This window comes from Coregonus lavaretus, assembly GCF_964263955.1.
Source record: "Coregonus lavaretus genome assembly, contig: HAP1_SCAFFOLD_1286, whole genome shotgun sequence".
Lineage (NCBI taxonomy): Eukaryota > Metazoa > Chordata > Actinopteri > Salmoniformes > Salmonidae > Coregonus > Coregonus lavaretus.
In genome coordinates, this window is record NW_028158241.1 from 50,001 (window position 1) to 62,309 (window position 12,309).

Here is a 12,309-nt window from a genome sequence, read left to right on the forward strand (position 1 = left end):
ATCTGGCCGTGTGGTGCCAGGACAACAACCTCTCCCTTAACGTGACCAAGACAAAGGAGATGATTGTGGACTACAGGAAAAAAAAGAGGACTGAGCACGCCCCCATTCTCATCGACGGGGCTGTAGTGGAACAGGTTGAGAGCTTCAAGTTCCTTGGTGTCCACATCACCAACGAACTATCATGGTCCAAACACACCAAGACAGTCGTGAAGAGGGCACGACAAAGCCTATTCCCCCTCAGGAGACTAAAAAGATTTGGCATGGGTCCTCAGATCCTCAAAAAATTCTACAGCTGCACCATCGAGAGCATCCTGACTGGTTGCATCACCGCCTGGTATGGCAACTGCTTGGCCTCCGACCGCAAGGCACTACAGAGGGTAGTGCGTACGGCCCAGTACATCACTGGGGCAAAGCTTCCTGCCATCCAGGACCTCTATACCAGGCGGTGTCAGAGGAAGGCCCTCAAAATTGTCAAAGACTCCAGCCACCCTAGTCATAGAATGTTCTCTCTGCTACCGCACGGCAAGCGGTACCGGAGTGCCAAGTCTAGGTCCAAAAGACTTCTCAACAGCTTCTACCCCCAAGCCATAAGACTCCTGAACAGCTAATCATGGCTACCCGGACTATTTGCACTGCCCCCCCACCCCATCCTTTTTACGCTGCTGCTACTCTGTTAAGTATTTATGCATAGTCACTTTAACTCTACCCACATGTACACATTACCTCAACTACCTCAACTACCTCAACTAGCCGGTGCCCCCGCACATTGACTCTGCAACGGTACCCCCCTGTATATATAGCCTCCCTACTGTCACTTTATTTTACTTCTGCTCTTTTTTTCTCAACACTTTTTTTGTTGTTGTTTTATTCTTACTTTTTTTGTTTAAAATAAATGCACTGTTGGTTAAGGGCTGTAAGTAAGCATTTCACTGTAATGTCAGCACCTGTTGTATTCGGCGCATGTGACCAATAAAATTTGATTTGATTTGATTTGATGTTTGCCCAAGTCCCTGACCAAAATAGCTGATGCTTTAGACCATCATAAGAAGGTTCATATCCATTCTAGTATTCTAATTCCTAATTCTATTTCCAAAGCATCCTGTAGGCTTCATAGAAATGGGAAATTGCCCTGCTTTAGTGAACGTTGCATCATCACCATCATCTAAATGGTGTCACGCCTCATCTTCTAAAGTGTCCCATATGTAGGGAGAGAATGTATAGGCTGATGACCAGTGGTGAAAGAAGTACCCCGTTGTCATACTTGAGTAAAAGTAAAGATACCTTAATAGAAAATGACTCAAGTAAAAGTGAAAGTTACACAGTAAAATACTACTTGAATAAAATTCTAAAAGTATTTGGTTTAAATATACTTAAGTACCAAAAGTAAATGTAATTGCTAAAATATACTTAAGTATTAAAAGTAAAAGTATAAATCATTTAAGCAAAGCAGACCATTTTCAAGTTTTGTATTTTATTTACGGATAGCCAGGTGCACACTCCAACACAGATATAATTTACAAACAAAGCATGTATGTTTAGTGAGTCTGCCAGATCAGAGGCTGTAGGGATGACTAGGGATGTTCTCTAGATACTGTAAGTGAGTGAATTGGACCGTTTTCCTGTCCTGCTAAGCACTCAAAATGTAATGAGTAGTTTGGGTGTCAGGGAAAATGTACAGAGTAAAAAGTACATTATTTTCTTTAGGAATGTAGTGAAGTAAACGTTGTCCAAAATATAAATAGTACAGATACCAAAAGAAAACTAATGAAGTAGAAATTTAAATAATTTTTACTGAAATACTTTACACCACTGCTGATGACATACTCAGCTAAGAAAGAAATGGATGGCTCCAGTTCCTAGAGTTCTCTCTTGTCATACTCAAAACTAACACAATGTTGGCTTGTTATAGACGTGGATGGAGCTATGATGTAGCGCTGGTAAATGTGGTTAACCTTCACAGCAGCCATAAGAGTGATTTCCAGAAATGGTAAAAGTCCAAAGAACAACAGATGTTACATGATTCCCATGACTAAAGTCAATACAAAGGCAGTCATCATTCAGGTAGAGTTCAACATATAAAGTCATGAATCACTAAAAACAGCAGAAAAGGAAACATGGATATTCAACAGAAGTCATGGTAGACATATCCTGGTCTACAGTATATCTGAAAACACGAGGTACAACTTGTTAGATTAGAACACCACACTTCTAGTGCTGCGGGTAGTAGGCACAGATCTAGGATCAGTTTACCCTCCTAATCCCTAACTTTACCATTAGGAGGAACATGCTAAATTGACCTGAGAACAGCATATGGAGAAGGTACAACTCCATCAGACTCTGATTTCTGGCACTCTGTGAGGGGCAGGCATGTCTGATTGAAAACATTCTCTCTGACAGTGACAAATCACAGCTCATCATCACTGGAGGCAGCTAATCCATGGAGAGCAACGGTGGACTAATTTAGCCCCAGAACACGCAGCCTACGCAATGAGGAGACACATGGTTCGATAGCCAATCAGCTTGCTCTAAAACTGACGAGCCTGTATGATACCGGAGGAAACAGTGGAGTCAATATTCTGTCAGAGCCTCAAATGTACAAATACATGTATCCCCAAGAGGTATGCATAGCAACACAGTATTATTGACTGAACCCAGCTGATAAAGTGAAACAGTGGTTAGCAACTAGGCATGTATCCAGATTATTCTAAAGCATATTGATAAGTCATCTGTGAATGTTCCGAGCAGATGTTCATTTGGCATTGGTTTCTATGTGGAGTCAATAGTAACCTGCTCACTAATACAGGCATTTCTTCCTGTCATGGTTATCCACTCGGGTGCAATCTCATTGATAGGATTTGTAATATGCTAAAATAAACAACGGATTATCGACAAGGTACAAAACACATGACTAGACCCCATCTCCATCTCTCAGAAAAACACTCTCTGGTCTTGGTCGTCTCTCCCCCGCTCTCTATTTCACGGTCACTCAGTTTGTGCCTTTTGCTAGTTTATTTTGACATTTAGCTTACGGTAATAACTTAATAGAATCACCGTCCCCCAATTACACACAATAATTGTAATAATTTACATGATCAGATTAGGCATGTTGGTTTTCATTACCATCTGGTTTTACACTTGCCTTTTAACGCCTCAAGAGAATCTGTGGTTGTCATAGCAACAGGCGAGGAATATTAAAATTGACCACCCAGCTGTTTTTTATTAATAAATATTTATTGATAACATTTGAAAGAACATTTTTACGTACAGGTACTAAGTCTAAGAAATGAATTGCCACTGCACGTCATGTGATCATCTGACAGAACTTCACATTCTATTCCAAGAACAGAAACAGAAAACAACTGAGGAGAAGATATTCCACCAAAACCCATGACCTCATGCACCGTTTCCAAATGAAATATGTATGTCAGTTCGACTGGTCGTTTTTAAGTACACTGTGCAATACAGACACACCCCATTACAAACAGGTAGAACAAGACTAATGTAAAAAACGGTTACTTCAAACTCAGGCTTAGATCAAACTGTTAAAACCGCCTGGTTGTTTTTGTCATCGATTTTCTTTTTGGAACTGAATAAAAAAGAAAACAACCATATTATGTGGTAACTCAACATGCAACTGAATCAATCCAGCTCGCCATGCAAAAGTCCTGTCCCAGAGACACAGAGCTGACAATGGTTGGTCTCTGATAACCATGAAATCGACAGCACACAGTCGTGACGTATAACCGTATGTCGACCACTCAGCAGGCCGATGCTCCTATGGTTGGGCTGGTCCGCCTGGCTCTTCTCCTTGTGGTCGTATTCCGGGAAGGACCAGACGCTTACGGAGACGGAGGAGTCTTCAGGGAATTACAGGACCCTGCCTGGCTCCCGCCTGTGGTGCCTTGGTACTGTGGGAGAGAGAGAGAAGAGAGAGAGATACATCTCCAATAAAGATAGCTGTGTACATGTAGATTAGTAGTCCTAGAGACATTCTGTAGAGGGGATGAAGATAACAGATCACTTCGGTTCAGTGTATTGACCAAATCTGGTACTTTGATTAACCGATTCAATTGTGAGTTCTGTTAGTAGGTCAAGTTCATTGCATTGTAGTTAAAGCTTATAAGCAGCAATTGTAACCTAAAGACATTAATACGATTTCACTAATTCAAGACTCTCTCACTAATTGTATGTGCTAAGTAACAAGCTGTGTCACACTAAAATCTGTTTTGGAAATGATCTTTATTGCCTCTGAATCCTCCTTAGAGGACTGCCAAACAGAACTACTCTCTAAAGCACCCGTAGTGAAAACAAAGATTCTCTCAAACTCCCAGCACTTCAACATGAAAGCTCTTGATTTATTCTCTTCTTTCGCTTGCAGAAATCTAGCCGCTTAGAATCGGTTAGTTAAGCAAGCAGAAAAATGTATTCCTCTATTTTCAGCTCAGCGAGGTCAGATCTATTTTCCAGTGAAAGGGTCAGTTCTTCTTGACAGTAATTGTTTTGTTTGCTGGCTAAAAAGCAAAAAGACAGAAGCCATTACAGAAAGAGAGTGAGGGAGAGAGTGATGGGTTACAGAGCAAACAAACATAAACAAACATAGTTGCGTTTGAAGTCCTTTTGCGTCCCGGGCGTGTTTTGAATATGTGATTTTTGGGGGGAGGGCCTTGTGAAGGCAGAACAACATTGATTCAAATGGCTGGGGAGGCAGACTGCTAAATAATAGATGTGCTTTCCTGGGGGCTCAAATGAGGATTTCAAAGCATAGTCACATAATGTAATTAAGTAAGTAACCCTGAAGCAAACAGAATAGTCTGCTTAATTGTTCCATTTCTCAAATCCTGCTCTGTCTGTCGCGCTACCTCTTTTCTTGCTCTCCTACTGTCTCTTTCACTTCATCTACAGTATGTCTCTCTCTATCTGTCTGTCTGTCTGTCTCTTTCTCTCCCTCGCTCCCTCTCTAGACCTTGGTGGTTCACTCAGCTGTGTTCAACAGGAAGACACTCTCCTTTGATGCCAACACAATAAAGCCATTACTCAAGGCTGAATGTACAGGTCACACACTCTCTCCTTCAACTCCTCAACACTCCTCTCCACACTCTGCCATAATAATAATAATAATAGATGTATTCTTATACCTTGGGGGGAAATATATTTCCAATTAATGTCAGCTATTGTATGTATACATTGTTCAGCTACCTTGTACATAATAACATCTTATACAATGCAATGTAGACATGAAATGTAGAAAGGCCTTGATTCTTCTTCAGAAGAATCAGTATTCTTGCTGCCATGCTTGGGAAGTAACTACCATTGACCACCTGTACACATGAAAGTCTGATTTTAATTGTATTTTTTCTTAGTAGATTTGGCTTAACAACAACTTCAAAACATCAAGGTAGACCTACTCGCTGAGAGCCTTGCCATTCTCTGCTGCGGTTGTTTTTAACAATGGAGGATTTTTTGCGCTGGGAGATAGAGAGGTTAAGAGCCTCTTAGGGTATTGATTATTGAGAAGAATGAGGCCTTAGAAAAGAGGATAATAATTTTGAATGAGTTTCTGTGGCAGGTAACGGCACTCAAACGTCTGAAGTCTGAAACCACCAGACATCGGTCAAACTAGTCAACTCAAAGATGTTGGCTATTTTGACAGTATGCAAACAAACCTATTTCGGTTGAGACAAACCTTGAAAATGATCCATTAGAAACAAAGACACATATGTGGGCACACACACACACACACACCGGCTTTACCTCTATGAGCGGGTGCCAGTGGGCGATGGGTTTTCGCGGATACGACAGCATTTCGCTCCAGTGGTCTCGGCCCAGGTGCTCTGCATCGTTGCCCACTTTACACACCCCGATGACCTCATTATGGCCTACACTGGATAGGGAGACACACAGAGACCTTCATTACTCCTGCCTTCGGACTGGAGATGAAGGAGTACTGTCTCTATCTAAACTTAATGTTTACTTGGGTAGTAAGATAAACCTACAAATGTATTCCTAACTTTAGATAGAACATTAAAGTAACATTACAGTAACCCTGTGTGGATCTAAAAGTGAATCACATGACTAATTGAAAATGTGTGAATTCAGTGAAGAATAGGGTATCAACCAAAATGTATGATGGGATGTGAAATCTCAGGAAATAACATTAATATTGGGTCTGTATGAATGGTGTGACAGAACTGAATGATGCGACAGAATGAGAGTATATTTTCAATAATGGTGTGACAGAACAGTCATTCAAAGCTAGGTGATCTTGTGAATATGTCTGCCTTCACAGTAATGATGATACATTTGCTATGGTAGAAAAACATAGCGGTGCTAAATTAAGAAGAGATGAGAGAAAGACTAGAAGGAAGATAAAGCCAAGGAGATGTTGGAATGCTACCCACAAGATAGGAGGCCCTGGGGTAATGTAACCTTCTCTATTTCACTCCTCTCTGCCTTGAAAGCTTTTTAACCCTCTATAGGCCTTGCATCAATTCTGAATCAGTATTGTCTTGACTGAAGGTATCTACTCTCTCAAGAGGCTATAAGAAGCCTGAGAGACTGACAAGTAGCACAGAGGTATATACTGCATAAGAACCACAATTGAAAAGCTACTGAGTCACTGAGTTCAAATCTATTGGATCTCTGAGTTAAAGTCCATTGACTCACCGGTCGTAGTCCATGACGGCGATCATAAGGCTGATCTGGTCAATGTTCTCTGGGGGGACATCAAAGACTATGGCTTCGTTGTAGACAGGGTTCAAAGTGTTCCTCTTAGTGGAGGTCTTCCTCTTCTTTAATCTCCGACCGTCACACATTAGAGAGACCTTCACATACGGGTCTGGAGATGAAGAGAGGAAAGGAGGGAAAGAGAGAGCGAGAGAGCGAGAGAGCGAGAGAGAGAGAGAGAGAGAGAGAGAGAGAGAGAGAGAGAGAGAGAGAGAGAGAGAGAGAGAGAGACATATTTCTGTTGTATACAGCATATGTTCATGTTAGGTAGTATTGAATAGAAACACATAGCAATAATTGGATACAGTGTTATAGTAGTGTACTGAATAGAAATCCACAGTGAAATACGATGTGTTTTTGTGGTAGTGTTGATATGGTGTGAGGTAGTGTTGAGTTCTACCTGATGCCCCAGTGATGTCCATGGCCTTAAGGTTCCTGGCCTTGATCATGGTGATGGTCAGTCTGCCGGCGGTGGGCAGGTAGCACAGAGAGAACATCAGGTCTCCCAGGTCCACGTTATCCTGCAGGGTGGAAACAAAACACAACAATATCAACCACTGTATCCTGCAGGGTGGAAACACAACACAACAATATCAACCACTGTATCCTGCAGGGTGGAAACACAACACAACAATATCAACCACTGTATCCTGCAGGGTGGAAACACAACACAACAATATCAACCACTGTATCCTGCAGGGTGGAAACAACACCGATATATCAACCACTGTATCCTGCAGGGTGGAAACAACACCGATATATCAACCACTGTATCCTGCAGGGTGGAAACACAACACAACAATATCAACCACTGTATCCTGCAGGGTGGAAACAACACCGATATATCAACCGCTAAATAAATCATCTCAAAATAATCAATATACGGTCAGATTGGTCAAGGACATTTATCCTTTTTGTTCTCACCCTCAATATCATTAGAATAAAGATATAATAGAATGCTATCGCAATAAACTCTGACCATATCAAGCTCAAAACATTCCCTTGGGATTTTACAAGGACTTGAGCCAACATGTCGACCAAAATCCCCATCATGGCAAATCTCTAGTTGGTTTCGCTGAAGGGTAGGCAGAGCTTTTTCTTATGAGATTAACAATGGTAAATTCCCTCACTCTCTTTATAACTAATATGTTGTTAATTTATAGGAGAACTCATCACTGACATGTCCTCATAAGTACCATCCCTAACTCACTCACAGGTAATGGTGCAGTAGCAAAATTGACAGGCTAGATTAATCTAAAACCCTTCCCAGTCATTGGTCTGGAAAACTCCCTCTCATATTTCCAATAATAAACATTGACGCTACACGAGAGAGAAGACTACTGTTTGGCTGTAAAAAGCAACAGCTCAATTATCACCCTGTTCTGAAAATAACTCCGTAGAGGTGGTGAGATCTCCTCCTAATCTGACGCACTCTGAGAATTCCACTGGAACATTTTAATGGGAGAGCAATAACTTTCTATGCAAGATTTTAATGGATTAACCCTATGAAAGGTTTTATTAAAAAGTTACCAAAACTTACACAAAATGTTTTGCTACTATATAGTACTGTAGTCCTACTAATGAATACCTCTAGGCATTCCTAAGGCATCTTGATGCGTATGTCGCCTTGCACTCCATCAAAAAACTCAGAAGCATTTTTTTTTGTTACGGCTACTTTCTCCTTCCCAAACTAGATTAGCGAACACAAACAGAATGCCCCTCAGACTGTTAATAGCAGTGCACTCTGCAGGTCCCTATCTGCAGTCGACCATGCCCGAGGGGGGGGCGTTTGTTTTCTCCCAGAACCCCCTGCGGTGTTCAGTGATGAGGTCCCTGCTTCCTGTGACATTTACACGCCTCTCCCTAATTGTCTTCCTATCGGGTTGCTCAGGGGTGCAAGAAGGATGAGAAGTGTTAGATCCGTGTGTCCCTGGCACCCGGAGACCCCCCCGAAGGGCCTTCGCCAGCAGGAAATTGCATTTTAAGAGAGCAGGGGTGGGGGGATGGGCAGGGGGTGACAGTAGATGTAGGAGGCAACAGGGGGTGCAGGAGAAGGTGACGACTGTGCTCCACAGTCTCTGGTTATCACCTCGCCTCACAGCCCCAAATGTCATTGGCTTTACACATCCCAGCTAAAGTACAGCGTAGTACAGAGCATACACTACTAACGCCAATGATCAAAGAAAGGGCCATGGTTTCAGGTAACATCATCTACTTACAGTAGTTACTACTCTGCCTAGGAGACGCTAAATACTGAGTCCTACAGTTGTGCAGTCATTGCTCTAGCTATAGCATACCGCTTTGTTTCAGTACAGCAAAACTACATAAAAAAGTATTTATTCTATGGCCATGGCCTCAGTACAGATGTGGAATACAGCTGCACTTCCGGTGAACTGTATAGGCCCTTCACACTAGAGACAAACAACACGTGTATTGGATGCTGTGTTTGTCAGAGTCGTCTTCTTATTGTGTGCTCATAGTTCTAAATCATTACAATGCAACAATGCTGCTGCCTCCTTTGTACTGCATCTTCCCTGGGCAGAGGAACACAAACCTGAAATAGCACACAGTCAGTTATACAGGCAAGCTGTCTCTGTTTCATTTATAAAAATGACTCTGTATTCACCATCAATAGAAGCCTATGCTGTGCCGTGATTATGACAAATGGCCAATATTGCAGCAGATAAGCAAACACCCCTCTATGACTAGCAGGGCTGCTCTCCCCCGGGCCTAACAATCAGTTAGACTTCAACTAAGCGGATATTGGTTTTGTGTGTGTGTGTGTGTTTGTGTGTGTGAATGTGTGTATGTGGTGTGTGTGTGTGTGTGTGTGTGTGCCTGTGCATGTGCGCGTGCGTGTATGTGTGTGTGGGGCGGAAGGTAGCCTAGCGGTTAAGAGCATTGGGCTAGTAACCGAAAGGTCGCTGGTTCAAATCCCTGAGCCGACTAGGTGAAAAATCTATCTCTTAGCTCTGGATAAGTGTCTGCTCAATGACTAAAATGTAAAAGTATGCATTGGCAAACAACATAATGCCAGACTTGGTTTAGACATCCCCCAAAGGATTGTAGAGAACCTGAAGGAGGGAATACACAAGAAAGGAAGAGAGAATGTGCTAAAGACTGAAATAGAGGACGTTTCAAATTTAGAGGAGGCTGGTGGGAGGAGCTATAGGAGGATGGGCTCATTATAATGGCTGGAATGGAATGGTATCAAACATAATGAAACCACGTTTGACTCCGTGCCATTTTTTCCATTACAGCCATTACAATGAGCCTGTCCTCCTATAGCTCCTCCCACCAGCCTCCTCTATTCACATTGCTTGATGAGGAAAACCAGTCAGAGGAAGACACAGGAATACATCCAGATGACTTTACAGTCTCTGTTACTGTTTTCCTCTACAGTCTTCAATCATCCCTGTCAAACTGGGCTGGTCCCAAGACAGTCAATAGGAACTGGGCAGAAATGCCACTAAGGCCCCACAAGAACCAATGTATTACGAATGACTTTGCTATAAAATCCCAGGTACACTTAATATCCGGGGTAACAGATCAATATGAACATAACACATTTATCCCACAGGAGGCTGTTAGAGTAACAATTTATGTTACTCAAACTATAAGCAGATGTCAGATCTAACCCCTGAATCTCCCTCCTACCCCATCTCTGCTTCAGCTTTCTGTCAGTCACTCTTATCGACCTCTGACCCTCCTCCATCAGGAATTCTGATTGGTTGTCAGACAGATACAGCACGCTACCCCACCATCATCTGGGAGTTAATGGGGGCCACTCATCTACAACAACACAAATAACAGGTCACGCTCCCCACAACCACCTTGGATGCTCTTTAAATGGCAACCACAATCTAGCCTTAACAAGGATATTCCTCCAAGAAAGATGGATTTGTGAAAATGACTTTTTTCACTGTAGGAAAATCACAATAGCAATGCTCATCACACAAGTGCAAACACACAGGGTGCAACTTTCGAACATAAGCAACCATGTAAATGTAAACAGTTTCTCCGGCAGCCAATTATCAGCCAATTAAAATCTTTGATTTACTAGCATGTGACAGAACAGTAAGTTGCAGCTGGTCCCATCAGATAACATGGCACACATTAGCCCTATGCTAACCTCAATAGGTGGCACTGATTATATCCTGGCACAAATTCTTCATCAACCTATAAAGATCTTAGACTTGATATCCACCCACCAATGGCATTTCTTAAAATAGGTTAATCCTGGCCAGTAAAAGGATATTTTTCAACCTACAAATTCAAGGTTTATTTTTGTTCCATTAATCTGTAACAAACGTTGTGTGAAAATATTCCATTGATGCATCCTTGACTAGGCTACTAGCTACTACTAACGTTAGACAACATTATCATATCTCACGTTTTTATTTATCTGTTTCACACACATCCAGGTGCTTTTATGAAGAAAGTGTTATTGTTCTGTCATCTGCAAGTAAATCGAAATTCTAATTGGCTGATATGCATTTTGTACCTGACAACCTGTTTAAATTTAAGTGGTCGCAAGTATGGACCCACATTATTTGACTGTTTGTGATGATGTGTTGTTTGACATACTCGAAATAGGCCAAGCTACAAATAAAACTGTACTTTCACTGTTTCTCTGATGTTTTCATTTGAACAACATCACTGCTCTCCTATTTCGGGAGCTGTGACTGTCGTCGACTTCATCTACGTTTGGTGTGCAGTGGTATTGGAGTGCAGTAGTGACCACGCACTCTGTCTATACGTATTCAAAGTTAACACGCAGCTAGCAAACATAACAGCAGCTTACAACAGATCAGAAAGGCTGTGAAAATAACACTGAACAATATAACTGTTTTGTCAGGTTTCTGCCTGTGTCTAGCTAACGATGAAAGGGATGTTGTTATCTTACAATAACTGTTCCATTTCAGAAAAACTGATATGTTGTGAAAACTAAAACTCCATTACAATAACTACGCCATTTCAGAGAAACTGCTACCTTTCCAAAGTAATTGAGGCGTGTTGCTATCTTACAATAACTGCGATTTCAGAGAAACTGGCATGTTGTAAAGAATAACATTCCATCCCCTTGTACAGTGGGGAAAAAAAGTATTTAGTCAGCCACCAATTGTGCAAGTTCTCCCACTTAAAAAGATGAGAGAGGCCTGTAATTTTCATCATAGGTACGCGTCAACTATGACAGACAAAATGAGAAAAAGAAATCCTGAAAATCACATTGTAGGATTTTTAATGAATTTATTTGTAAATTATGGTGGAAAATAAGTATTTGGTCAATAACAAAAGTTTCTCAATACTTTGCTATATACCCTTTGTTGGCAATGACACAGGTCAAATGTTTTCTGTAAGACTTCACAAGGTTTTCACACACTGTTGCTGGTATTTTGGCCCATTCCTCCATGCAGATCTCCTCTAGAGCAGTGATGTTTTGGGGCTGTCGCTGGGCAACACGGACTTTCAACTCCCTCCAAAGATTTTCTATGGGGTTGAGATCTGGAGACTGGCTAGGCCACTCCAGGACCTTGAAATGCTTCTTACGAAGCCACTCCTTCGTTGCCCGGGCGGTGTGTTTGG

General features: G+C 41.8%; 1 protein-coding gene across 1 annotated transcript in view; it reads right to left on the reverse strand.

The window, feature by feature from the left end:
* Positions 1-3,839: 3,839 nt before the first annotated feature.
* LOC311124253 (synaptotagmin-9-like) overlaps positions 3,840-12,309 on the reverse strand; it is a gene marked incomplete at both ends in the record, with an annotated part of 46,309 nt that continues 37,839 nt past the window's right edge. The window contains 4 exons of the mRNA XM_084198426.1: positions 3,840-3,908; positions 5,752-5,881; positions 6,664-6,835; positions 7,124-7,244. Coding sequence (XP_084054552.1) covers positions 3,840-3,908; positions 5,752-5,881; positions 6,664-6,835; positions 7,124-7,244 — 492 coding nt within the window. The remainder of the gene's footprint in view (positions 3,909-5,751; positions 5,882-6,663; positions 6,836-7,123; positions 7,245-12,309) is intronic.